The 27,791-nt window shown below is 38.0% G+C and overlaps 3 protein-coding genes across 5 annotated transcripts; all 3 read left to right on the top strand.

The window, feature by feature from the left end:
• Nucleotides 1–994: 994 nt before the first annotated feature.
• On the top strand, nt 995–8,609 carry senp2 (SUMO specific peptidase 2). 2 transcript variants are annotated; one of them, XM_067614021.1, is made up of 17 exons: nt 995–1,321; nt 2,940–3,001; nt 3,096–3,208; nt 3,618–3,684; nt 3,834–3,915; nt 4,023–4,194; nt 4,518–4,624; nt 4,740–4,822; nt 5,140–5,188; nt 5,266–5,338; nt 5,453–5,605; nt 5,704–5,835; nt 6,500–6,733; nt 7,038–7,117; nt 7,229–7,313; nt 7,409–7,504; nt 7,595–8,609. In XM_067614021.1, the coding sequence occupies exons 1-17, from the start codon at nt 1,149–1,151 to the stop codon at nt 7,655–7,657; spliced, it is 1,824 nt and encodes a 607-aa protein (XP_067470122.1). In that variant the 5' UTR covers nt 995–1,148; the 3' UTR covers nt 7,658–8,609. The 2 variants fall into 2 exon arrangements, with proteins under 2 accessions (XP_067470122.1, XP_067470121.1); XM_067614020.1 differs by having other exon boundaries at nt 996–1,321; nt 5,450–5,605.
• A 1,717-nt stretch (nt 8,610–10,326) lies between these two features.
• On the top strand, nt 10,327–15,689 carry tra2b (transformer 2 beta homolog). Of its 2 annotated transcripts, XM_067614011.1 has the most exons (9): nt 10,329–10,506; nt 11,962–12,236; nt 12,630–12,769; nt 12,875–13,034; nt 13,661–13,849; nt 14,197–14,312; nt 14,414–14,533; nt 14,692–14,762; nt 14,920–15,689. In XM_067614011.1, the coding sequence occupies exons 4-9, from the start codon at nt 13,002–13,004 to the stop codon at nt 14,928–14,930; spliced, it is 540 nt and encodes a 179-aa protein (XP_067470112.1). In that variant the 5' UTR covers nt 10,329–10,506; nt 11,962–12,236; nt 12,630–12,769; nt 12,875–13,001; the 3' UTR covers nt 14,931–15,689. The 2 variants fall into 2 exon arrangements, with proteins under 2 accessions (XP_067470111.1, XP_067470112.1); XM_067614010.1 differs by lacking the exon at nt 11,962–12,236 and having other exon boundaries at nt 10,327–10,506.
• Nucleotides 15,690–18,703: 3,014 nt separating this feature from the next.
• Nucleotides 18,704–26,163, top strand: LOC137199888 (obg-like ATPase 1). The gene is made up of 11 exons (XM_067614489.1): nt 18,704–18,819; nt 19,138–19,235; nt 19,353–19,496; nt 20,382–20,509; nt 21,286–21,461; nt 21,567–21,647; nt 21,855–21,952; nt 22,056–22,196; nt 23,351–23,447; nt 24,299–24,421; nt 24,556–26,163. The coding sequence occupies exons 2-11, from the start codon at nt 19,138–19,140 to the stop codon at nt 24,655–24,657; spliced, it is 1,188 nt and encodes a 395-aa protein (XP_067470590.1). The 5' UTR covers nt 18,704–18,819; the 3' UTR covers nt 24,658–26,163.
• The last annotated feature ends 1,628 nt before the right edge of the window (nt 26,164–27,791 follow it).

Genomic DNA, 27,791 nt, shown 5'->3' with positions numbered 1-27,791 from the left:
TTTCATTTTATCATGCATAATTTCAAATGTTTTCTCTTCCTGGCGGATATGCGCTTTCATAGATTTCTGATAAATTACACTGTTTTGATCAGCATACTTTTCTAATTTCCAATTTTCATCACGTCCTTATGAATGCCATGAATATTTATAACCCAGGTCTGTCCCCTGTAATCTGATTTCCTTACATTGGTCATCATAGAAATAAATATACTCTTGGTGAGTCAAAAATTATGAAATAGGTACTAATTAAGTCAAATTTTGGAAATATTGAGTCAAATTTTAAAATGATAAATCAATTTGGTTTCACAAAAAAATGAATATTTTAATTAAAAATTACTACTATTTCATAATTTCGATGTACTATGAGTGTTTTCACTTTTTATCATAAATTACACCGTTGTTATCAGCATGCTTTTCTAATTTCAAATTTCCTTTAACGCCTCATGAATGTCATGAAAATTTATAATCTGGTTCCCAGTATTTGTCTATTTAAATCGGTCACTGTAGTAAGTGACCTGTAGTAAGTGGGATGTTGACCACGATTATGTAACAGAATTGATGTCTGAGCAGCTCAGTCTCAGCCAATGATACTCTAACCTGCCGCTGACGCTCTTTAGCTTCTCGCCAGGGTTGGTTCGTTTCGTCAGTCCACAGACACCGCTTGTGGTCGGGTTCCCGTCTCTTGTTTCCACTCGGTTGTACTTTAGAACTCCGCCCATTCCGTTCTACACAGATGAACAAAACGTTCGCATCTCGTGAAACATCAACACTAAATGACGCACATCCTTAAGATGTCAGCAGCGCGCGGTATTTTGTTTCCTAGGATGGCGACGTAATGACCCGCCCTACTCTGCTTCTGATTGGATTACCCTGATATTCTTACCCTAATTCTAACCAATGTCATTCCTCATAACCAACCCAACCAACGAAGGTAACGAGTACTAGCCAATCAGAGCCAGAGTAGGGCGGGTCATAATATCGCCATCCTAGGAAAAAAATTGGCCAGCAACGCAGTCAGTGTGTGCTAACGCTAAGCTAGGATAACAGCAGGCTGTGTGTCGTAGATCGTTGTCTGACACCGTCTCTGCGGTGAAATCGTCCTGGCCCGCGTAGAAGACCTCGTTACAATTTTCTCGTATTTGTCTGGGATGTATGGATGGATAGTTGACGGAATATCCTCGCTGTTTGAGCCCGTAACGGGGCAAAACCCCACCGAGTGGCCCGGGAAAGGTAACGTTAGCGAGGGGAGACCCACGACACCTGAGGCGAGGACACAGCGGCAGGAGACTAACGGCAGACCGGCTAAACGTAACTACCAGAGGTTGGTGTTTGAGGATAACTGCTATGTTTTAATTATATACCTAGGTGTTACTATTGGTAACCAGAGAATCAATGGGTGTCTTCAAGGAGGTTGGTGATTATAACGTTAAGTCTCTCAACAATCGACCTAACCTTAACACTAGTTAGTTAAAATAAAGTAGAGATCTTACTGTATCTTAAATATCGTCCATTGTTGTTATTATCTTAATATTGGCACAGGTTGCTTTCATTTTCATCTTATCACACAGGCTTCATTTCAATCAGTTGTTAAAATCTCCTGAGCTCAACTTAAAATATAAAGTCCACACTTATCATCTGTATTTTGAATTAAAGGATAGGTTCACATTTTTGCAAACCTGTCTTACAACAACAGTCAGGTGCCCATATGAACACTGACAGAGGTTTTCCTCGCTGCAATCATCCCTCTTGTTCATACTGGCTAGAAGGCTACTGGTTAAAAGGTCCCTTTAAATGTGCTTTCAATGTAAGTGATGGGGGACAAAATCCACAATGTGTCCACACAGTTATTTTGTGCAAAAAATGCATTTAAAGTTTATCTGAAGCTTAAATGAGGCTTCAACAGTCTGAGTTAGTCATATCAAGTGGATATCTGACACATTTACAGTCTTTTTAAGCATAAATTTCCCTCCTTGTGTTTCCCCGGACAGTGTATCCTGTCAAGCTGTGGTGGAAGTATACTAACAAAAAGAGAGACTTTGGCACTAAAACGACTTTAATGTTGAAAGATATCTGCTTTATTTGGCTCATTTGGATGGCTGAAGCTTCATATTAGCTTCAGATAAACTTTTAAACACATTTTTGCACAGAAGGAGGCCCCGTCACTTATATTGTACATGCATTATGAAGAGATCTTCTAATGGCCAGTATGAACAAGAGGAATAATTACAGCAAGAAAAACCTATTTCAGTGTTCATTTGGGCACCTGACTGTTATAAGACAAGACTTGAAAAATTGTGAAACCGTCTTTTAACACCAGTTCGTTTATATGTTGTTTGAAGGCACCAATAGTTGGCTCACCCAAATTACATGTATGATGATGTCAGGTTATTAGGTACACCAAGCTAAAACTAACACAACAGTACTTATCTCTCATCTATTCATCTGGAAATGCATCTGAGCCGCTGTGGAATCAATGAAGTTTATCTTGATTCAACTTTATGACCATTTTGGAGGCTGTAGTTTGTGGTGCTGTTGATTTGTTTTGATTATACCGAGCGGTGTTTACTACAATATGTTGTGCACCCTATTCATATCGGTGAGGGTAGACTAAATATTAGTAACACCTCTGAGTATAGTACCAAATGGTTCAACAACATTAGAAACTACAGCCTCCAAAATGACCTTGTAGTTAAATCAACATCTAAGTTTATGTACAATATCAACAAAAACTGTGTATTATTACCTTCATGAACATGGGATTTGTTGCAGTGCTGTTGTATTCGACTGCGCTAGTTTTAACCAGTTGTACCTGATAAACTGGCAAATTAACCATAAACCAAACGTAGCATCACATTGTTGTTATTACAGCATCGAGTCAAGAATACTGTGACATTTTCTACTGTTTGTAATTTATCTCAAATCTTGTTTTTCTGTTACAGTGTTGATGTTGCAGACAGTGTTGGCCAGAGTGAACAGGTGGAGGTGAAAAGACGCAGACGAGGTTCATTTACCAAAAAAATCTTTTTTTTTGTAATTCCAAAAATCTCACAAATGAATGTAATGATGATGTTTATATGTGCTCTCGTGTGTGTCAGATGTAGTAATAAGTTTTGTGAAGAAGACTGTGGCCGGGGTAGCAAGTCTGCTCAGGCTGCGGAATCCGCTGACGACCAGCTGTGAGAAGCACAGACAATATGAAGAGACACAGGTTTGTGCTCCAACTCCATCACACACATACACTAAAACTAACCTATGAAAAGAGATGCGGAACGTGTTGATTAGCCTATATGCCAAACAACCTAGACAAGTTTTTAAAGGCTATTTGTGACGCAAGATACCAAATATAGTTGTATTAGTTGTATTTTATTTGGTCAGACTTGGTCAAATATGAATGGGGAAGCAAAATCTGATACCAGATGTGAACTGTAATGCAAATGAAGTGGATCAAGACAAAATGTGAATGTGTCTGGATACAGGATATCAACATTTAATCTGACAATTTTACTGTATTTGCATTTAAAACTGAGCTCAGTGTTACTGTAAGTTTAGCTTGATGCTCTGACTTACGGTTTTTATTTTTACCTTTTGAATGACTTACATTTCCTCTGTTGACGCAGCCCGTCACTCTGATGGGAATAGATGAGCTCCACACCTCATGGCTGAACAGCACTGAGTGGAGAATGGGTAAGTAAGAGCGGCTATTATTGCACAGAATGACCTGCTGACTCATTTTAATGTCCCTTTGTGTCATTCATACGCTCTGCTGTGTACGTTGTGGTGTTATCGTCCTAATCCTTGCTTGTCATTCCGTTGATTTTGTTCTTCTTCCACAGATAAACCAGTGGGTGGAGTAAATGAAAGGGGCGGTAAGAATCCCTTTCAGAGCTCCTCACCTCCTCTAATGAGGAAATACAGGCAAGTAATCGGATAGCGTCCTTCATTCACTCACTTCACTCGGTTTTTCTGTGTAGTGTCTTTTGACAATGCTCCCTTGGTAATGGTCATTATTTCTTTGAATACAGTGGGACAGCGCTGTCTGCAGGGCTCCCTGACAGGGGGAAAGACAGGGAGAGGAGAGGCTCCCTCCAGCTGCTGCCCTCCAGGCCTCTGAGGGTAGGAACCCCAAACCCCGACCCCACCTGCAATGTCTTTGGACACAACCGCTGCTACAAGCCCAGTCTTACTGTGGAAGAGGTAAAATACACAATCATTTGGCTTGATGAATGTAGTCATACAAATGCTCTTTCTAATTCTATATAATTGTGTAATTTGATGCATTTAGAACAGCATTTTATGTAAAACTAGACCCAATTTATTAAGCTTAATTATGAAGTGTTCTTCATCTTCTAAGTGAAATTACACAACAGCTTAAGCAGCAGAAAACTAGACTCACTGAAAATGAAGAAATCACAATAAAAAAGACATTAGCTATTAGCTTGTTTCTTTCTAATGATTCTTTAAAGCTCTGCACCTCACGGCTGCGTCCGTTATCATGTGTTTTGGGTTTTATCCTCTAGGCCATAAAGCAGAACAATAAGGAGCACTACAGGCGCTTGCTGGAGATGGTGACGGAGAAGTACAGCAAAAGCCAACCCCTACCTTTCAACCAAACGAAACCACAAGAGTGAGTACAACCTGTTATACGTGTGAAGATATTTTTTGAAAATCAATTGAACAACATAGACTGGAAATGAGCTGATCAGTCCTCTGAGATCCTTTTCTTTTTTTTTTGATCCCAGTGAGTCGCTGGTGCAGAGTGAACACAAAGCGACTGCTTCAGGAAAAGCTTTTGAATCAGTGCCCAGGAAGACAGGATACACAGGTAAGACACCTCTATAATCCTTATTCACCTCCAAGAAAACCGATGGAGTCGTTTTTGGGTGTTTTAAGTGATGGTTTTATGTCATTAAGTTGTAGTTGCCTCATACTTGATTGTGGGGCTATTTTTTTTTATAGATAAAGCTATAATAAAGCTATTCCGTGAATAAACAGATCGCTTTTCTCACAACACTTAGTCAGTTTATTCAAAGTTAATATATATATAATAATATGAGATAAACATACTCAATAATGCAGTAAACAAGCCCCAATGAATCTGTTGTTGAGGATGTCGCACTGATATTTGTCTCTGTCGCACAGCTGCCCCAAGTGTGTTTACATGGAGAAATGCATCTGCACCCAAGGACAGGTTGGTATATTCTGATTATTCTGATTCTGATTGTTTCTATTATTATCTATTATAACATCTGAATGTTTGTTCTCCAGACGGGCTGGTTTGACTCTCAGTAAGACATTCAGTGGAACCTTTGAGGACACACAGCATGTGAGATGTGCAAAGGTAGTTTTTTTTTTTTCTTGCTTTCTCCTGACAGGTCAAAGCACTCGTTACATTATAAATATGGATGGAAAAGTAAATGTATAATTCCTGTTATGTCAACCTGTCTTGCAGCAGAAGCCGACAGCAGACTTGGACCTTTCTACAGAAGTCGCTACTCGCCTCAATCTAGTGGACAGAGAGACTTCTGCCGTCAGCCTGCTGGACACACATTCTGCACACACCACCCACATAAGACACAGTGATGAGGACATACCTCGACTCACCAAGGTGAGACTCAAACTTTCAGGGAGTTACATGCATTCTTACTGTGTTGAAGGAGGCATGAATACAGTTTATGTTATTGAATGTGTTTTTTGTCTGTGTAGGACATGGCAGCGGAGGTGAGCGGTGCTCTGGCTCAGAGTGATCCCAACCTTGTTTTAAGTGCCGCTTTCAAACTACGCATCACACAGAGAGACCTGGCCACACTACAGGAAGGTGGATGGCTCAACGATGAGGTATGGTGTAGTAAAGCGATACTGTATGTGGTCAACAACAAGATGGACTGCAAGAAAATGTCAACAGCAAACACTGATAACGATTATGCTGCAGGTGTTAAATCTAGCTTGTGACTTCAAGCTTCCCTCAAAACAGAGGGAAGTTGTAGTTAATATCTGATAGATTTCAGCAAAAACCAGAGAAGATGCAGCTTTTCTAATATCCTGTTCATAACGCAACCATCAAATTGTTTATGTACTGTTTGTGAGGTGTGAGTGTTTGCCAACAGTAGCAGCTACTGCACCCGGTTGCTATGGAAACAAAAGTTTGTTGCATGACCTCGTTTCTCGAATTATCACAGCAAAAATGTTGTTGACAGAACTGTGATGTTCAGTACCATGTGAGCATAAATCTGTTCATACATTACTGTGTTACTGGAAACTGAGGGACCAGTATATTACCATGTACAATATATCAGAGGCATATATGCAAAGAGTTGATGCTTTTTGGAGCAAGTATTATTCTCTTAAGTCTAATTATTAATCAAATTATTTCTGTTTTCTCACTGAAAGACAAAGTTAACAAAAATGAGCCTTTCTTGCAGTTGCACTACAGAGATAATGCAGGTGATGCTAAGTGATTATTGTGAATGTGTGACCCATGTTTACTTTTAAACACATCCAGGTGATGAACTTCTACCTTTCCCTGATCATGGAGCGGTGCTCCAACCAAGCAGCGGGATTAAGAGTCTACTCGTTCAGCACCTTCTTCTTCCCCAAGCTGCGGGGTGGAGGAGGAGGAGGAGGCGCACAAGCCGGAGGACACGCCGCTGTGAAGCGCTGGACCAAGGCTGTCGACCTCTTCCTCTATGATCTTATTCTTGTCCCTCTGCATCTGGGCGTCCACTGGGCATTGGCTGTGAGTCAGAACGCTGAGAACAGTGTCCATATTTATCATTTCTTCCCATGTCATATCCCTCCCTAAGTGGGTGATTCTTGTCACGCAGTGTCTATAAAAACTTGACAAAGATCAAACTGTTTTGATATTTAATTTAGGTAGAAATGTGGAAAATGTAGAAATGTTTTGCTGTTGATTGGTGTCAAAAAATCTTAATTACATCCAGTATTCAGTGTTGTAAAAAAAAATAAAACGTCAGCTAGGATGAATACTCTAATAGGTGATAAACATTTTTACTTTTTGCCTTCTCACTCTCTCTTTCCAGGTAATAGATTTTAAATCAAAGACGGTGAAGTCATATGACTCGATGGGCCAGAGACATGATGACATCTGTAGTCTTTTACTGTGAGTCCTCATCGAGCTCTTCAGCTTCAGATATCTGATCATTTTGAATGGTTTTCTATACAATATCTTGTAATTTTGCATAAATAAAAGTGACTTTGTTATGTTTTCCAGACTCTACCTTAAGGAGGAGCACAAAGCAAAGAAAGGCAGAGAGCTCGACAGTGGCAAATGGACTCTTGGTAGCATGCGGGCCGCTGTAAGTCAAACTGGGATGAACGATGCACCGCTTTCATTAAATATTTTTATTTACACTTTGAGATTAACGTGCTGTGCACTGTGCATGCCTTACAGGAGATTCCACAGCAGAAAAACGGCAGCGACTGTGGTGTTTTTGCCTGTAAATATGCAGACTATATTGCAAAAGGAAGGCCGCTCACCTTCAAACAGGTACATACTGTATGTTCACCTCATTTTTGTGGTTTTTTACAGTTTTTTTTTAATATAAACACTAAAATAAATGTCCCTCTTTCTCTACAGTGCCACATGCCTCTCTTCCGGAAGTTAATGATCTGGGAAATTCTCAATCAGAAGCTGCTATAGAGAATCGAAAACAATCTCCTGTCAGTTACACGCCTAACAACAGAGACTTTCTCAACGGGAGCAACGTCTGTGTACAAGTAACGACACAGCGAGGAAGATTAATAAAAAGGATGGGCCAAAGACGTGAACTTTACTGACTGAAACGTAACACAGTCTGAAGAAATCAAACACGAGTCTTAAGATTTGATTATATCCCTGTACCTGCCGGGGACGCATTAACGTTTTGTAATCTCTGAGTTGTAATTGGAGACTTTATTGGGATGTAAGAAGTGTATGTATTACACAAGCTTTGGCACTACTGACTGAATGGCTTTTTTTTTTTTTTTTATTGACTTTGGATTGTTAGTTTGCAGTACTGCCTGAAGTGCCTTCAGCCCTCTGACACTGAGCTCAAATTTTTGTCTAATTTGGCAAAATTCCTTAGCCGCATAAAACTACAAGTCAGTTCTGAGGAGCTTGCCCCAGAATTTGCTGACTCATTTTCTTATTTATTTAATTTGGCTGCATCCCTCCCAGTTATGATCAACAAGAGTGGACAGCAACTAACTGGAACACTATCAATCTCTAAATATAGACAATGAAAGATAAAATACCTCCTCTCCAGACCTTTTCCGGACAAAAAAAAAAATGCACAGTTGAGCGCTTGTAATATGTTTGATTTGCTATTATTTATGACTTGACTGAATGAGAAAGTGTTTTGGGAGTGTGTATGTGTGGTGTATAGTGTTATGAGTGGAGTATTAATAGTTGTTTCTCCCGTATGTTACACAAGTCGCTGTTAGTTCTGTGAATCTTCTTCATGAGCGTACTGAGGCTACTTAGGGCTACTACACTTACTTATAGCATACTGCATAGAAAACTACTGTACACACACGCATGTTTGAGTTCATGCTTTAAAATGTGATTTTTTTTTTTGTTTCCTGTAATAAAGTATTCATTTTCTAAATTTGAATTTTATACACATACATAAATGACTCATACAGAGCTACTAGAGGGGTTTGTCTAGAGCTGGATGATGAAATTATATTTACCTCCAATAATGCTAAAGGCAACTAACATTTTTCAAGATGCATCAGTGCATATTATTTCTTTTTGGCTCACTTCTGATACATTTGTCCTGATTATTTACAGTATGCCACACTTTAAAACTACAATGATGTGACATTTCTCTCAAAGTTTTGCTGTTACTTGCAGCATTTAGACCCTCTTTGGTAGTCCACTACATCGATGGATCATCATGCAAATTAGAGAGCTATAACTAAAAATCAACTCTGGTTTTGGTTTGGTCATTTAGTCAGATGTGATCAGAATGGTCATCAGATGTTTAAAAAAACCCATAATATAACTAGTGTTTGTGTATATGCTGTATATTACGCTCAACAACAGCCTTTCATCCTTTTCATTGACACTAAATTATATATTTAAGAACTCCTAAAGCCTGCATTGTAGCAAAAGGCTTACATATACCCAAGTTTAACAACAATGGTAGATCCTCAAAGCTCACCATAAAGTAAAACTGACATTTTGACTAAAAGTGGACTCTCAGGTGCTTTCATAGCTCTGCACAAAGTTGGCAAATTCAATTAATGAATCCATGAGAATCATGAAGAGTCATGAGGCAATATGGACCAACTATAAAGCTGTACTGTAAGATGCTTCTTTGTGTTGCACAGCAGGTAAGTATGTATTCATATTACATACAGTATTCTTGGATATAATAGATATGTTATACATAGAAGAACATAGCAAAGCCATACAAGATGCCCTTTATGGTCAATGTTAAAAGGTAAAAGATTATTAATACTGAAACATCAGTGTGTAAGAGGCATGTCCAGTGGTTCCCAACCTAGGGGTCGGGCCGCTCCAAAAGGTCACCAGATAAATCTGAGGGGTCGTGAGATAATTAATGGGACAGGAAAGAAGAAAAAACAAAGTTCTGATACACAAATATGTTTTCAGTTTTTTTACTTTTCTGTAATTTTTGATTTTTGGTGAAATATTGGATCATTTGAACATTTACTGAAATGAAACCATATGAGAAGTTTTGAGGGAAAAATCCCTATTTAGTGGAGCTGTTAACAACTCACAGACATCTGAAGTGTGACCCCGACTACACACTGCTTTTTGTAAGACATCAAAAGCCAAAAAGGTTGGAAACCACTGGTTTCATCTTTAACAATGTGCTGTATTTTAAAAGTTTGGTATATTATCCATTGTGTCAAATCTTCATCTGAAGAGTAATTAAAGCTGTCAAATAAATGTAGTGGAGTAGAAAGTACAATATTTCCCTCTGAAATGTAGTGGAGTGGAAGTGTAAAGTAGCAATCAAAAGGAAATACTCAAGTAAAGTACAAGTACCTCAAAATTGTACTTAAGTACAGTACTTTCCACCATTGGTTAGTTTCATGTTATAACTTTTAACTGTTTACATTGAGACTTTAACATTCAAATGTGCAGTAACAATAAAATAATGTATGACCCTTCTTGCTTAAAATGTAGAGAGGAATATTCAATAAATCGATTAATATTGTTATTATTTACTCTTAATTATTTTTACACAGTTTATTTGAAGTTTACACATCTGGTTTTCTGTCAAAATAAAGGTTTTATTCCATGTTTACGATTTATTTTTGAAACGACGCTTTTATTCTGAAAGATCGAACCGGAAAAGGACAACGACTTCTTTTTTAGCTGCAAAACGTTTTCATCGATAACACCAGTTTAGATCGATCCGGTTTGCTTTGCGGTAAACCCGTCGTTAGAGCCAGTTTACCACGTATTTTTTTTAAACGTATTTGCTGTCTAGTTACATTAAAATGAGCGACACCGAGAAAGATTTCAGGGAGCAGGTGAGTTGTGATTAGCTGCAAAGAAAATAGCGTTTGAAAAGACGTTAAGCTAACTAACGTTAGCTCGCTAGCTTAGCTGTTAGTTTCGTTTGCAGGTCTGGTAGTGGTCACAAGTTTGTCCTCAGAGATGAAAGCATTATGTTTTACGTAAGATTAATCTCAGTTTTTTGTGTGAGTAATGAGAAGACTCAGTAGATGTTACATCGTGAATGTTTTAAATGTTAACGCTAGCTGTTAGATAAAGCCTGCGGCCTACAAAGCACAGCAGCTGGGTTGTGTCTACATGGTAACCCTAGATTTGCGGAAGATATCGCGAGAATGACTTTAAAACTTAACCATTGTCTATAATTAACGCTAATTAAGTGTGCTGTTGAGCCTAAACCTAACTAAACATTAACCACAGTGCAGTCTCATCATAAAGCATAATCATTTTGAACAATAATAAACAACGTGCATAAATGTCGCGAGAGCAAATTCAGGGTTACCCTATAGACACGACCTAGTGCCCGGGAGATGTGGCCGCCGCCGTGCCATGCTACTTTCATTTTACCGCTAAATTGGCACTTAGCGTTAACGCTACCTGTTGAAATATTGACTACTAGTCGATATTTACCTTCAACGTTTGTATCGGTAGCGTTAAAGGATAGGTTCGCAGTTTTTCAAGTGTGTCTTAAAACAACAGTCACGTGCCCATATGAATACTGAAAGAGGTTTTCCTCGCAGGAGGAATGATTATTCCTCCTGTTCATACTGGTTGTTAAAAGATCCCCTTCAAATGTGCTTTCAATGTAAGTGATGGGGGGCCAAAATCCACAGTGTGTCTACAGTCATTTTGTGCAAAAATGTATTTAAAGGTTTAAACTTATATTAGGCTTCAGCAGTCTGACTTAGTCATATTAGGTGGATGTCTGCCACATTTACAGTCTTTTTAGCATCAAATTTACTCTTTGTGCTTCCTGTTGAGCTGCAGTGGAAGTATAGTAACAAAAAGAGGGACTGTGGCACTAAAAAGACTGACATTGAAAGAAAATTTAAGAGATAGACTTGATTTGACTAATTCAGACAGCTGAAGCTTTATATTAGCTTCAGATACACTTTTAAATTCATTTTTGCACAGAAGGAGGCCCCATCGCTCACATTGTAAGTGCATTATGGAGGATCTTCTAATGGTGTATGAACAGGGCGAATGGTTATGGCCAGAAAAACCTGTTTCAATGTTTGTTCGCGCACTTGACTATTATTTTAGGACAGACTTGAAAAATTGTGAACCTTTCGTTTAATGCTATATCCTAGTTCAGGACCAATAAAGACCACATCATGCTAACATATAAAACATATATTCTGCTAATGTTCAGCTATGTTTTCCTGGTTTTTTGCTGTTGTTTTTCTTTTGTACCTTTTTTGGTTTTCACAGAAACCAACATGCCTTATCACCCTTGTTTGTTCTTTGTTAAGGTTGAGGTTGGAAGAAAGAAAAAGGCGGAAGACGTTTCAGATGTGAAGTTGTTAATGTTTGAAGCTGATGGTGTTGATGCATGCTAATGTATTGGATGCTGAAAAGAAGCAATCAAGATCTGTCCCCACTACTAGAGTTGTAATGGCAGATGATAAATTGGGGAAGAGGAGGAGAAGGAAGTCGTAATGTCAAACAGAAGAAAGAAGAAATGAAGGGTTGTTTTGAAGTAATGAAGTTAAAGAAGTTATGAAGTTAAGATCAGAAGTTGACCAGGGTATGAGTAATTTCCTAACAGCCTGCTATGTTATTACTCTATTTCATCCTGTTTCTTTCTCTAAAGCATGCTTGATTTTTTTTTTTTTTTTTTTTTCCTCTCTGTATCAGATACATCAGGTCAATCCCTCTACACCTTTTAGATTTATTGTTCAATCTGTATTTGAGCTAAATTAAATTCTACTTTAATTATTTTTTTGCTATGTATGACCTTTTTTATATAAGAAAATTCCTAAATATTTTCTTTCAAACCTGCTAAATTCCTAAATGTGAATTCCTTCTGAAAGGGGAATGTAGAGGGTGAACGCATTCACCTCCTGGCCCTTTTTATTCTTGTTATTTGGCACAAACTTACCTGCGGAGCAGATTTGAACTCAGTGTCTGGTCTGTCCAGGACTCGCGGCCTGGCTCGAGGAGCGCATCCCCTCGGGGCTCGGTGAAATCCACCAGCCGCTCACCAGCACGCTCCAAAGATGGCTCCCGCCGTTCCAGGTCCAGATCTCGTTCTCGATCCAGGTCCAAATCCAAATCCAGGTAAAGTTGGTTGTGAAATGCGAATGTAAACATTTTAAAGCTGTAGCATGATGAAAGTAAATTACAGATTCAGAGTTGGTTTCATGATATAGTGTGTCTCCACAGGTCCCGTTCCCATCGAAGCTCACGCAGGCACTACTCGCGCTCCCGTTCCCGCTCCCACCGACGCCGCTCCAGGAGCCGATCTCGTAGCTGGGAGTACCGCCGGCGTAGGAGCCACAGCCGTTCCCCCATGTCGAACCGCCGCAGACACATTGGCAACAGGGTACGTAATGCTTCTTCTACATGCTTGGTTTGGGGTTTATAATGAGCCTTAAGGTTTGTGAATTTAGAAGTTAAGTAGACATCCCTCAAAGTATTTGGACTAAAAAATATCACAGACATACTATTGGTGCTCAGTTTTTAGATTTAAAAAACTTGTGATGATTTGAAGATCATGAATAAAAGCATTCTGTTGGGTTTTTTTTTTTTTTTTTTTTTTTTTTTACAAATTTCCTGTTTTAAACCAACAAATACAACATTTTATTCTAACCTGGCAAAACATTGAAAAGGTCTTAAGTTTGCTGCGTGACTGAATTTTATAATTATCACTTGATTTATAACATAATTGCACCTTAGTTGCTGCTGTTTCAGCTGTTACACCCCACCATCCAGACCCTAAAAGCTGCACAGTTTTTACACATGCATCCAATTAAAAGAAAAAACAATAATGTGCATGTATTCATGAATCGCCTGTTGTTTTTTTTTTACATTTCACAGATTTTGCTTGTATTACACACCTCCTGTCTGTTGCTTATTTACAAGAAAGATCTATGTGTGCACTGCATCTTTCTTTTTTTTTTTCTTTTCCTGCTTACTTCTCACACTCTCCCTCCTCTTTGACTCTCACAGGCCAACCCAGACCCCAACACCTGCCTGGGTGTGTTTGGTCTGAGTCTGTACACCACTGAGAGGGATCTGAGGGAGGTCTTCTCAAAATACGGCCCTTTGAGTGACGTCAACATAGTGTATGACCAGCAGTCGCGCCGCTCAAGAGGCTTTGCTTTTGTCTACTTTGAAAACTATGAGGACTCCAAGGAGGTAAAGAGGATAAGAAGGCGACAAGAGTTTTATTTCTTTGACAACATATTGTGTGAATGAGAGCGAACGTTTGTGTACAAACAGAAGGAGAGAAGTGAAAGTTGATGTAGTTTTGTGTAATTATATGGTTCATTGGTGAAGTGTGTGTAAGTACAGTCCAGACTGGAGTCTCAGCTAACAGTGATAACCACTATTTGTCCTGTTAAGTAGACCCGCGTCTTGCATGTGTCTCCTGTAGAAAAGGGATATTTTTTTGAAGTCTTTTGTAATACATCTACATCAAAGCGAAGGATGAACAAGCAAGTTATGTCATCTTCTTATTAGATAACAGACTGTGTCTCTTTCAGGCCAAGGAGCGTGCTAACGGAATGGAGCTGGATGGACGCAGGATTCGAGTGGATTTCTCTATTACCAAACGAGCCCACACCCCGACTCCTGGAATCTACATGGGACGACCCACATAGTGAGTGTTTCTTAACCAGGCGGATATTTTTTTTTTCAGAAGCAGCAGGCTTACGGTATCATCTGAGATGTCGCTAAACTTAATTCTGCGTGTATTTCCAGTGGCGGCGGTTCATCGCGGCGTGTCTCGAGGGACTACGACAGGGGCTACGACAGAGGTTACGAAAGAGGTTACGATCGCGATTATGATCGCTATGAGGACCGAGAGTACCGATCATACAGGTGAGTTTTTTATAGTTATACTTTTTGAATTACTTAATATTCAGTCATATTTACTTTGAAGTAAATATGACTGAAATTAAAGATGCACAGTCAACTGATAACGTGTAATTTTAAAGGCTTTAAGTGAAGTGTATTGTTTCTGGTTTTTCGCCCTACAGACGCAGATCTCCATCTCCTTACTACAGCAGAGGGTACCGCTCTCGATCCCGATCACGGTCATACTCGCCACGTATGTTTAACCCATGTTTTTAACACAGCTCAGCAGGGATTACAATATGAACTTAATCACAGTTTGAATGAAATGTATACGTTGTCACTTGAACAGTTTAGATTATACACAAATACAAACTTAATCTCTCATCATGTCTTTTTTTTTTTTTTCACAGGTCACTACTGAGCAGCAAAAAGAGTCGACGACAGATTCAGTGTTATTGTTTGGATGCTTGTTTCTTTTTATGTTTTCACCAGATTATTATACAATCAGAAAGCAGTCCACATGCATACCTCCTCCAAGGTCTCACAATTCTTTAAATTTGCTTTAATGGAATAAATATTGTTTACGCAGATTTTTTTTGAAACGGCATGATTAAAACTTTAGCGGCGAGTTAATCGTCACTAAATTTGTAGGAAAAAAATCATGATAATTGTTTCGGTGGAGATCGACAATTCTCCTGATCTGTATCTAGAACTGATGACTTCTCCATTGGCTCGAGCCCTAACTTTTCACCTCGCTTAATTGAAATCTGTGAAGTAGTTTTTTTTGCATTTTGTGACAAGCATGAATGAAAATATAACCTGTTTGGCGACGGTAATTAATCGAAGGGCTGGCTAGTGTGTCCTTGGCTCGACAGACTGGTGTTTATATATAAGCAGGTTTTTCCGTGACAGTTGTATTACAGTTTCTCTTTTTCCTGTTTGTATGTAGCTGGTCTCTGAAACTGTCAAGATCTTAGTTTGCTCTTGGATATGTTTTAAATACCATGTTTCTTTTAATTTTGTCTTCTTGGTGGAAAGTACTTTTTTTTTTTTTCTTTTTTTTTCCCCGGTTGTGTATATAAGCAATAAAAATTGACTTGTTCTTGGTTATGTCTTCTGCTGTTGAGTAATGGTGCTGGATGGTTGCAGGAGTGCCCATTAAACATTTGTTTTGACATGAGTTTGTTTTGTTTTGTTTTGTTTTACTTGACACAAATAAAAAAAATATTACTTATCGGATTTCGTCAATACATCTTATTCCAAATGAAAGTGATCTTCCATAATGTAGCCCTCTAAAGAACTTGTGTCGTCTCAGATTTCACTTTGTTGATTAAAATCCTTCACAGAACAGAACATTTGCAAAACTCAGTGAGGTTTATATAATAATGAAATTCATCATACACTAAACCGATGTGGAGTGGCTTGTAAAATATTCTGGGAGTCAGATATATAGAGGTAAAATGATGCTCATGTACTCTAATTCTGAATTTATGTTCCATGGGACAGCTTGCTTTCTCACAACAACTATATGAGAGTGTTACTGTATGTTTTGGTTTCAGTTGAAAGCGAAAGACTCCCTCCACTTAAAAATGTGTTTTACTTATTGTTACTGTGAAGTTTGAGCTTCACTGTGCTGAGTTGAACACTAGAAGGCTGTTTTCACATTCATCTGCTGAAGGGGGAAAGTTTCTCTGTGCTCTGAGGTTAACACATGTGCCTACATGCATGATTCGTAACATCACAACTAGATTGCAAGCCAATCGTGGTCCAGTGTACAACTTAGACAAGTGTGATGTGGAAACTTAAAGCATCCAGTGCACCAACACTGAGAATGGACTTTACAGTGAATTAGGAGACATCTTTTCAAGTGTGTCTTAAAACAACAGTCAGGTGTCCATATGAACACTGAAAGAGGTTCCTGTTCATACTGGCTATTAAAAGATCCCCTTTAAACACTCTTTCATTGTAAGTGATGGAGAGGACCGTGTGTCCACACAGTCATTTTGTGGAAAAATTTACAAGGAAGATGTGTTTTTTCCCCATCAGTTACATTGTCAGTGCATTATGAAAGTATCCTCTAATGGTCAGTATGAACAGAAGAAATTATTATGCAAGAAAAACCTATTTCGTTGTTGATTTTGGCACCTACTTATTGTTTTAAGACAGACTTGTTAAAAAAATTGTAAACTTGTCCTTTAAGAAATGAAAATATTTCCATATTCATAGATTCTGGATTTTTCAAGGAATGAGAAATAGGCTTGTAGATGTCCTTTTAAGGATTAAAATGAGGTAAGTGGACTTTCCTTGTGGAAAAACCATATCAGGCATAGATTATTATTCAAAGTGGAGTATTTTTATGTCTGAGAATATGCATGGAGGGGATCTTAAACTGTTTTTTTTTTCTAAGTGTTAACAGAAAAATAGCAAAACATGACAGCATCAATGCAGTGTAAGAGCACATTACACTACAAAACAAAAACACTTTTCATGCCAATACTGACGTTTGCTGTCAAGTTTTGTTGTCAGTAATTATAAACAAAACTAAACAAATCAAAAAGTAATAAGAGTTACAAAGTTTTACAAAGTTTCCATGACTACAGGACAAACTCAACAACAGCTAAAACATGAACCTTTTGATGACAGTTTGTCAGCTGCTGCTTTCAAAGTCAAAAGGGAACTTTTGGCATCTAGCAGCCACTAAGATTTATTGGCTGCTAGATGCCACTAAATTCTTCACACTGCACCCTTAAATTGTAAACTTATAAACATTTCAGCAGCTCTTTTGCAGATTTATAAATTCATACACTACAGGGATTTGCAATACAGTCGAAACTCATTGTATAAAACATTAGAAATGGATGGTGTTTCCATTAATTTGACTTTGTGGATATACTATTTTGCCATTATGAGAAATTTGTTAATCAGCAGATTTTCTCGTTTTTCTTTAATAACCAGTCCACAGATTACATCCACATGCTCAGCATTAACTTTCAAAACTGAATCTTTCGCTAGAGGGAAATATATCATTAATTAATTTGAAAATACATTTCTTTAGCTTTGGGTAAAATGGGATAATGTACGAATTATGTTTCATAGTAATTTGCCAGGATTCATGTCCCTGAAATCAAGTCCTCTGTTGAACTGGTTTGGATAAGTCACTGGTCAACGTCTGTCTAATCAGACTGTAAATACTTTATTTACTTATTTATTTTCCCGTCACTTTACTTATAGAAAGTGTCACTTACAACATGTGTGACAATAATAAAATAACAGAAAACAATTTAGGCATCATAATGAAATAAAAATGACATAAAGGACATGACTTCACTTTCAATTTGTTGATACAGTCAACATGGTAACAAGACAAAGGGTAAAAGTAATAATAATAAATAGAAAAATAACTAAACAGAAAAGGTAGGCAATAAAATCAGATTTCTTAAAGAAAGATCTTGGAGAATACTAACTGTATGTGTAAGTTAGTGGTGCACAAAATGAAGTCACTGGCTCAGCCTGGTAGTACACATTTAATTAAGATTTTCTGCAAAATGCAAAAATATCACTTTAGCTTAATAATCGCTACACAGTGTTCTCTGCTCCCATCTTGTACCATGGATGTATTATAAGAGCTCTTATAATAATACATCCATCACCAAGTGTAACAGAACTAAAGTTTCGGCCTCAATTACTTTAGTCTTTTACCCGTTCCTTTGGTTTACAGTACAAGTCCAACAAAGTTCATGCAGTGTATTTCTCAGTGTTCATTTCACTGTTGCCCTTCAGTCTTTTCTTGGCTTTTTTTTCATAACAAGTGACTTTATGCAGTATGACCCGCAGTATGAACTCATTACCTCAATGTTTGGTGCTGTCCAAGGCCGCCACAGCCTTTTGCAGGCTTGAGACATACTCACTGGTAGGTCCTCGATGCTGATTCCTTCTTTTTTTTTAAACAGTAAATACTTTTTTAACCGTAAATATTTAATTTTTAAAAACCGTAAATACTTTTTTTTTACTGTATACTATATGATAATACTTAATTTATTTTTTTTTAATTTTAACAATATCGTAAATACTTATTATTGGTTTATTTATTTATTATCGTAAAAGCTTTTTTTAACCGTAAATATTTAATTTAATGTCACTTCGTACACTTGTGACGTACATTTTCATCTCGTCGTCCGACCAATCAGAGACCCCTCACGTCAAAACACTTCCGCTATGCTCTCCAACTTGCCTTTCTACTGGAGCGGCCGGTGTGAGCAGATACCAGGAGTGTACACCACGTAGCCCACAGGCGAAGAACAGAAATAAAGGTACTAAATGAGGAGGATTCCCGGTTTAATAGCTTTCGGGCTCCTTTTAACTAGTGGAGAATGCAGATAGTAGTATTAGCTGAGTCGGATATTCTGGCTAACAGGTAGCTAGGAGTAGTTTCAGTTAGCCACTAGCTAACGTTAGCATGCTGTGTTTGAATGAGCATATGACTGAAGCTGCGTAAACACGTTTTCAGTGGAGCTGACTCAATAGGATGGAGCTATATAGTGCTGCTTGACCAGGGCTGAAATGTTGGCGTCAGTGAAATATTTTGATGTGGGTGTCACGGTGTATCCAACTTCTTGTAACTCTTGCAGATGCCCCCAAAGAAGGGAGAAGCCCCGAAACAAATTCCATTAATTGGACGATTTGGAACCTCTCTGAAAATTGGCATTGTGGGATTACCTAATGTTGGGTACGTACATGTTATAAGCGATGTTTATGATATGAGTAAATTAACTACTGTGGGGTCATCACATCATCATTTGAAGCTGCCCTCCTACTGACCCTTGTCTGACTCTCTTCATTGTAGGAAATCCACTTTTTTCAATGTGTTGACCAAAAGCCAAGCAGCTGCAGAGAACTTCCCATTCTGCACAATCGACCCAAATGAGAGCAGAGTACCTGTCCCTGATGAGCGCTTTGATTTCCTCTGTCAGTACCATAAACCAGCCAGGTGCGTGTTATGAGTCTGTGTTTAGAAATACAATTAACGATTATTTTTATTATCAATTAGCCTGATGATTATTTTCTCAATTAATTGGTTAAGATTTTGTTTATAAAATGCCAGAAAATACTGAAAAATGCCCATCATATTTTCCCACAGCCCAAAGTGGCATATTCAGGTGTCTTGTTATGTCTAACCAACTGACCAAAACCCAAGAATATTTACTTTACTATCATGTATGACAAAGAGAAGCATTAAATCCTGACATCTGAGAAGTTGGAACCGACAAACGTCTGGTACTTTTGCTTAAAGTTACAATATCGAAGATTTTCATTTAAACAAACATCTGTTAAGTCACTATCTATTGCTGAATGCAGTAACACAATGGTGATTGAGCCTATGGCCCGCTGATGAAAGCTCTTGCCTTTGCAGTATTATGATTATTACAAACCAGGTGTCGGTGGCGACTTTCCCGCCATGCATTCAAATCACAAGCAGCGCAGTTTGTGACGCAGTTTCCATCATGTAGTGGTTGATCCACCAGCGAGGGTAGGCGGACCTAACGCAACAGACTCACTCTTCAATTCACTTGTGCTAGTGTGACATCACACAGCAGCAATACGGTTTGGATCTCTGGGAGTGAGGTCAAGTGAGGTCAAAAAACACACCTGCAGTTATCGCTTAATGCCATGTGGTGCTGCCAAAGAGGACGAAACAAAGATCTTCGAGATTGCCACTTTAAATGATTATGCGATTATAAAAATAGTTGCCGATTAATTTTTTGTCAGTTGACTAACCAGTCAATCATCTAATCATTGCAGCTCTACCTGTGTTACATTTCCCTCTGTCTCACTGATGACCCCCCTTCTGGTCTGGCTGTTTTGTCTCCTTCAGTAAGGTTCCTGCTTTTCTAAACGTCGTGGACATTGCTGGTCTGGTGAAAGGAGCTCACTCAGGACAGGGACTTGGAAACGCCTTCCTCTCCCACATCAGTGCCTGCGATGGCATCTTCCACATGACTCGTGAGTTGTGCATGCAGCTGCTGTGTAGTAACAACTGAGCAGAGTGGACAGGTGTTAAGAGGGCGAGTTAGTGCCACTACTACATGTCTTGAAAGGGGAACAAGACTAAAGGATTTATGCTCATGGCCCAGACAGGACAACATAGTCAGTTCCTGTGAATATACACCAAACTGCCTTAGAGCTGGGTATCTAACCTCAATACTTTTATAGTACTGACCAATATGTGTCTGTAATGCCAAGTATCAAGCTGTTAAGTGCCAAAAGCTGGCATCATATATCTGGTCAGATTTGTAATTTTGTTTAGTATATAGATATAGATAGATCGTTTCTGAATTTAATACATTTGTTGTCAATTTTAGACATTTAAGTGTTTACATCAAAGGAAGACATAAAAGAATCATTTTGGTATTGGTACTGAAACTCTGCATTGTGTTATTTTAGAGTAAAAATCTTTACATTTGTGACCAACATTGCATGTAAAATGAGAGGCTGTAAAGCTAAATGAAATTTTCAGACCAATATGGAGTCTGGATGCACAACCTCATTTGATAGTCTTGGAGGGTCTTCAAAATTCATCGCCTTTTGAACAGTGTAGGATTTTACGTCCCAGTAAATATATTAGTACTCCACTTTTAAAGTTTTAGGAAAGACCTGCATGATCATAAATACTGACTGAACAGTTAAGGGTTTAGAAATAACATATAGTTGTCTTTTTTTAAACATGTGTGAATAAACTCAACAGGCAGACCACATCTGTTAAATGTTGTGTGTTTTAGGTGCGTTTGATGACGAGGATATCATCCATGTGGAGGGTAATGTTGACCCGGTGAGGGACATCGAGATCATCCACGAGGAGCTGCGACTAAAGGATGAGGAAATGGTCGGTCCAATCATCGACAAACTGGAGAAAACCGCAGTCAGAGGAGGTGACAAGAAACTCAAACCTGAATATGTGAGTAAAGCATGTTGTACGTATGTGTTGCTATTGGAGGAGATGGAAGATCATCATGTGTAATCAGTCTGTATACGCCACCTAACCTGCTGCTCCCTGCTTCAGGATATCATGCTGAAGGTAAAGAACTGGATAGTGGACGAGAAGAAACACATCCGATTTTACCATGACTGGAATGACAAAGAGGTATGATGTGTTTTTGTGTAATCTGGTTGTGCTGTACAAGTGTGTCAGTAAGTGGTCAAATATTTGTACAGCTATTTATTACTTGGCTGCTGTATGGATCAGTGGAACGTGGAGATGTATTCTCATATATATATGATAAAAATCTGTGCATTGCCATTTTGTTTTTAATCTTTGCAATTTAAAAAAATTTTTTTAATGTCTTTACAGATTGAGGTGTTGAACAAATACCTGTTTCTGACATCGAAGCCCATGATCTACCTGGTTAACCTCTCAGAGAAGGATTACATCAGAAAAAAGAACAAATGGTATGTTCATCTACATGTGCCCTGTGTGTGTGTGTTGATGTCCCTTTATTTATTTATGTATTTTAGCTGTCTTTTAGCATTCAGAATAACTCGTTCTCCACAGGTTGGCGAAAATCAAGGAGTGGGTAGATGCCCACGACCCCGGTGCTCTGGTCATTCCCCTGAGTGGAGCAGTTGAGGCTAAACTGCAGGACATGGAGGAGGAGGAGTTGAAAAAGTACTGCGAGGAACAGAAGACACAGAGGTGAGACAAACAGCACACACACGATGTGACAAGAAGCCGTTTAGATGCCAAGTAGAGCTGCAACTAACGATTACTGTATTAGTTGACTAACCTTTTAATTGTTTTTATGATTAAACATTCAATCTATATATAATGTCACACAATGGTGAAAAATGCCTTTTCATCATTTCCCACAGCCCAGAGATGATGTCATCACATTAGTTGTTTTGTCTGACGGTCTGATCAAAAGTCCAAAATACAAAGATGTCCAAATTACAACAACATAAAGGCAAGAAATCTCTACATTCAAGAATGAAACTGAAGAAGAGATCAACATTTTCTGTTGATTGTCTAATTGATTATTAATCAACTAATTGTTTCAGCTCTAAAGTTCTTTAGATTCTCTTGATCTAACTGGAGTGAAGCGACAGCTAAGTGTTTGACCTCACAGTCAATATAACGAGATTGTTAATTGTAGTTTGTTGACAGGTGAATATTATTCAGAGTCATATTATTTTGAGTCAACTGAACAAGTCATCAAGACCTTTTCACATCACACATTTTGACTTGTTATAGGAGGATAACCGCAGGCCCAAGTGTCTACAGCGAAAAAGACCTTTTGTGTCAAGTCGTGTTGAATAAATAAATAATGTTTACTCTGTTGTGTGACGGCTGAAATACATGAAGCATGGACGTCATATAGGTGGGGCAGAGCAGGGGTTTTTTTACTTGCTACACAGAGTCAGTCTGTGTAGCATGTGGTTGCGTGTTAGCCGTTGAGTGTTGCCAACTGATAATGCAGTTGGTTATGCAGGGCTTGGAAGCGTAAGCTATAATAACTGGTACTTAATTAATTAAATAGATCGTATTAACTACAGGATGATGGATACACATTGACTTGATTGATTTATTTTGATGCGCAATGTAAAAAGGTTGCACTGCTGTGTCACATTGCCTCTGGTACAATGAGGTATTTATTTCAATCGTGCTGACGTGTCACGCCGCATCCATGCCCTGTGTATTTCGGCCGTAACAAAGGCGCAAATCCTCCTGAATTATTATTAAAATAATTAACTGTATTTGTTCAAATAAATTCCAGTTTTGGGGCTTCAATCATTGAATTTTTGAACCTCTCCATCACAGCTGTTTAAGTGAACGTCTCTGTGTGTTTTTAGTGTTCTGACCAAAATAATAAAGACCGGCTATGCAGCTCTACAGCTGGAATACTTCTTCACAGCGGGACCAGATGAGGTGCGAGCTTGGACCATCAGGGTGAGTGATATGACTGACTTTCCTCAAAATGAATCAGTAACTCCTGATAGGATGCTGAACTAAAGACTTTATTTCAAAACTCTAGACACTGTCGTTTCAAACTTGTAATTTACAGTGAATTTAACATCTATTTCAACAAATAATTTTTTGTATCGTTAAATGTTTTCTCTCTTTCTAGCAATTTACTAATCTGACTTTTTGAAATTTGCAAATATTTGAGTATTTTACTGCACATAATGGGCCTGAAATGCGATAATGACTGAGAAATGTGCTCCAAATGTGCATCTTTTTGGATTTGAAGAATATTTCTCTTAATGTTTGTGCTTTTTACTTTTGTATTTGTTTTGGTATTTGCAGCATTTCTGGATTTAGATCTTTTTAGCCTGATAGCTAGGCTGAATTGCCATTTCATTTTCACAATGCACTATTTGAATCACTGAATAAGTTAGAGGTGTGGGTCACTGATTTCCTCACTGTTGTGCTTCCATTGCTTGTAACTGAAGAGTTTATTGATTTGAAGTTGTTGTTTTTTTTTTACTCTTGTTTTTAGTATGTAATGTTTTCACTCTTGTATGCATTTTGTCCTTAAGAGCCACTGTACTAAGCTCCTTTCATCATAGTTGTCTCCTAAATTCAGTCAATCTGAAATGCAGAGCATAGTTAAAGAGAATGGGTCTGTTCTTTTTGCCTGAGTTGCTCATAGAGTTGCCTGTTTTTTGACATTATTATATTATTATCCAGGGCAGCATATTGTGATAGTATAATGAAATAATCTATGAAACATATCCCTATCTATGATAAAAATCTTAAAGGAGGCAGTTTGTCATTTTGTTTTTGTTGTGCTCCTACAGAAAGGCACCAGGGCTCCAGGAGCTGCAGGAAAGATCCACACTGACTTTGAGAAAGGCTTCATCATGGCCGAGGTGATGAAGTTCAATGACTTCAAAGAGGAAGGCAGTGAAAATGCAGTCAAGGTGTGTGTTTGTTTATAGCGCAATTATAAACTCAGGTTACTGTGCTGTTGAGTTTCTGTCAATAACTTTGTTGACACTGAAAAATGTCAATTAATACAATTTTTTTTTTTAAACGTTAATTTCCTCTTTTGCAGGCTGCTGGTAAATACAGGCAACAGGGCAGGAACTACGTCGTGGAGGATGGGGATATTATCTTTTTCAAATTCAACACACCCAATGCACCCAAAAAGAAATAATGAGACCACACAGTCACCAGAGGGAGAGCTCAGAATACATTTTTTTGTCAGGGCCCCTGAGAGCTACATTGTCTGCTGGTTTTTATACCTCTCTCTTGAATTCAGAGGAACAACTCGCTGCCCCCTCGGCCAGAAGTATTTACTCAACTGGCCTCCCGGGCTTGGACCAGAATCTATTAAGATGATTACATAATAATAACATTTCTGTACATTCCCATCTGTAATATTTTAAGCAAAAGTTCAAAGGGCACAAACTGCACTGAAAGTCAAATGTTTTTGAACACTATATTCTAGCAGTCATTGCCTCCAGAAAGAAAAAAAAAATAGATTTTTTTTTTTTTTATTTTATTGGGAATGATCTAATCAGGAAACTGTTACAGACCGCAAATTGCATATTCTTTTGTAACTCATGTTAGCACAGTTTTAATCAGGCCTATTTTAATCTGAGCTTTTTGATCATTTAAGTCACAAATGCACAAAAATTCTTGGTAAGACAATCTATAAAATTTCTCTGAGAAATTAGAGCTTCAGCCTCAGCCATGAGTTGATGATTTCCTCTGTGATAACTGCTGATTAATTTGCAAGTACTCTGGTTCTAACAAGACTTGTTATTAGGGCTGTACTGGAGGCAGTTGTACTGGATCATTAACTAACCTCTGTAATTGAAATACAGGAGAACAGTGGTAACTTTAGTAATTACTGTATGTGTGCTACAGGTGCTTAATTAGTCATCAAAATTGAGTCCGTCTTGAGTTACTTTTAGGTCTTTCCTTAGAATAAAAAAAACATTTCTCAGTGCATTTACACATTTTCCTTAATTAAGCTTTATTTTTATGGTATCCAAAGTAAAGTTCTAATTACACTACTTAAGATTTAACCAAAAAATTAAAAATATACGTTGTCCAAAAACATTTTGACTTGTCAGTGTATGAACATTTGAGAGAGATTGAAAGCCGTCACTCAGTGTTGCGCCTCAGGGCAGGACAGCTGCATTCTGAGATGGAGGGATATTGTTATTTTTAGAAAGAGCAAAGCAGGCATCCTCGCCAGTGCCTGATCAGACACCTCAACAGAGAATGTTGTTATACACACTGCTTTTATTGACTTTGTGTGGGCTGGTTAAAAAAAAAAACAACAAAAAAAACATGACTCTTCTTCACGTTATGAACTCCACCCTGCGTAATAAGACAATGCTTCATTGTGAATCTGAAAAATTATGGTTTGCTCTGGATCGTCTGGACTGTAGAGCTTCAAACTGCATCTTCGCCTCTTCCTCAATGCCTCCACAGTGTGAATGTCATTCCTTTCGAGACTACTTACCATCACATAACCATACATTTTGCCAAATTGTGGACGTAATAAATCCTGCCCTCTTAATGAACCAGAATGAGTTTTTGAGGAATGAGGTACAATATGTTAAATATGCTACTATAAAGGAGCCAGAATCTAATAAATGTCACGCTCATCAGTATGCATGTGTCAATAAAAGGAGACAAACCTCTGTCATCTCTGTGTATTCCTACATTTTCCTCATTTCACACTAAAGTAACATTAGGGTATGAGAAAATATGGAATTTGGAGTGTGCCACTGGGATAATTACAATTTTTTACACTGTAATTATAATCAATTAATAAGCCATTATGGATGAGAGGAGTGTCCATGACAACCTGCAACTCCACCTGCTGAGGAAGATCATGTGATATTATCAAAACAACATCTATGGACCTTGAGGTAATATTGATGAACTTTCAATCTCAACATTTGTTTCCTGCTTTAACATTTACATTTTACACTTTGTGGTCATTTTAATTTTAATTTAGCTCATTTTCTGATTATTTTAATCTATAGTAGCTTTATTGTAAATGCATCAAATTATCAATTGATAATAAATACTGAAAGAGTCAGAATCTCTCCAGTGACCCTTAAAGCTCCGTACAGGATGATTAATCATATCACATCATGTTTTCAATGTGGACCAAATAATGAATGATCATCTTTAAAAAAAAATGGAAACATTTGAATGTTTTGCTTGACAGTTAATTCTGTTGCTAAAACATCAGTTGATAAAGCAATTTCCACTCTTGGCACGGCATCACATGGCCTGTTGGAGCTTTCAGTTGTTTCACATTGTCATTGAACAAACTTCATCTGTTGATATAAACGTGATACAGTCAAAAGGTCCAAGATAAGCATTACGTGGACCATAAGTGGAGGTGGTTGGCCTTTGTAAATGTTCATTTGTAATTGTTAAAGGATAGGTTCACAATTTTTCAAGTCTGTCTTATAACAACAGTCAGGTGCCCAAATCAATATTGGCCATTAGAAAATGCCTTCATAATGTACTTACAGTGTAAGTGATGGGGGCCAAAATCCTTCAGAAACAGACTCCTTCTGTGCAAAAATGTATTTAAAAGTTTATCTGAACCTAATATGAAGCTTCAGTCGTCCAAATTAGTCAAATCAAGTAGATATCTTTCAATGTTACAGTCTTTTTAGTGCTAAAGTCCCTCTTGTTACTACCACTGCAGCTCAACAGGGAAACACTGTCTGAGGAAACACAAAGAGGGAATTTTTTTGCTAAAAGACAGGCAGATATTCACTTGATATGACTAACTCAGACTGCTGAAGCCTCATATAAGCTTCAATGCATTTTTGCACAAAATGACTGTGGACATACTGTGGATTTTGGGCCCCATCACTTACACTGAAAGCACATTTGAAGGGGGTCTTTTAATAGCCAGTATGAACAGGAGGAATGATTACAGTGAGGAAAACCCCTTTCAGTGTTCATATGGGCATTTCACTGTTGTTTTAAGACACACTTGAAAAAACTGTGAACCTATCCTTTAACATATATGTTATTGTGGCATACATTATATTCTATACAGAGGTGACATCAGATGTTTTCTCTTTGTGAAGATCATGTGAAGTAAATTTTGCGTGTGTGAGATTTGCAAGCAAAGGTTTGGTTAATTATTTTTCACTTTAGGCATTATATGCTGTATTATTTACTGAAAACTGCCTGGTTATGATAATGGAGGCCAGATGACGATTTGCAGTAAGTAACGAAAACTTTTAGCCGTTGTTCGTCTACAGCTGTGTTATGAGGGGAAAGAAAACACACTTTATTAAA

This window comes from Thunnus thynnus, chromosome 16, assembly GCF_963924715.1.
Source record: "Thunnus thynnus chromosome 16, fThuThy2.1, whole genome shotgun sequence".
Taxonomy (NCBI): domain Eukaryota; kingdom Metazoa; phylum Chordata; class Actinopteri; order Scombriformes; family Scombridae; genus Thunnus; species Thunnus thynnus.
Note: the sequence above shows the minus strand (reverse complement) of the source record. Positions and strands in the feature narration are given on the sequence as shown.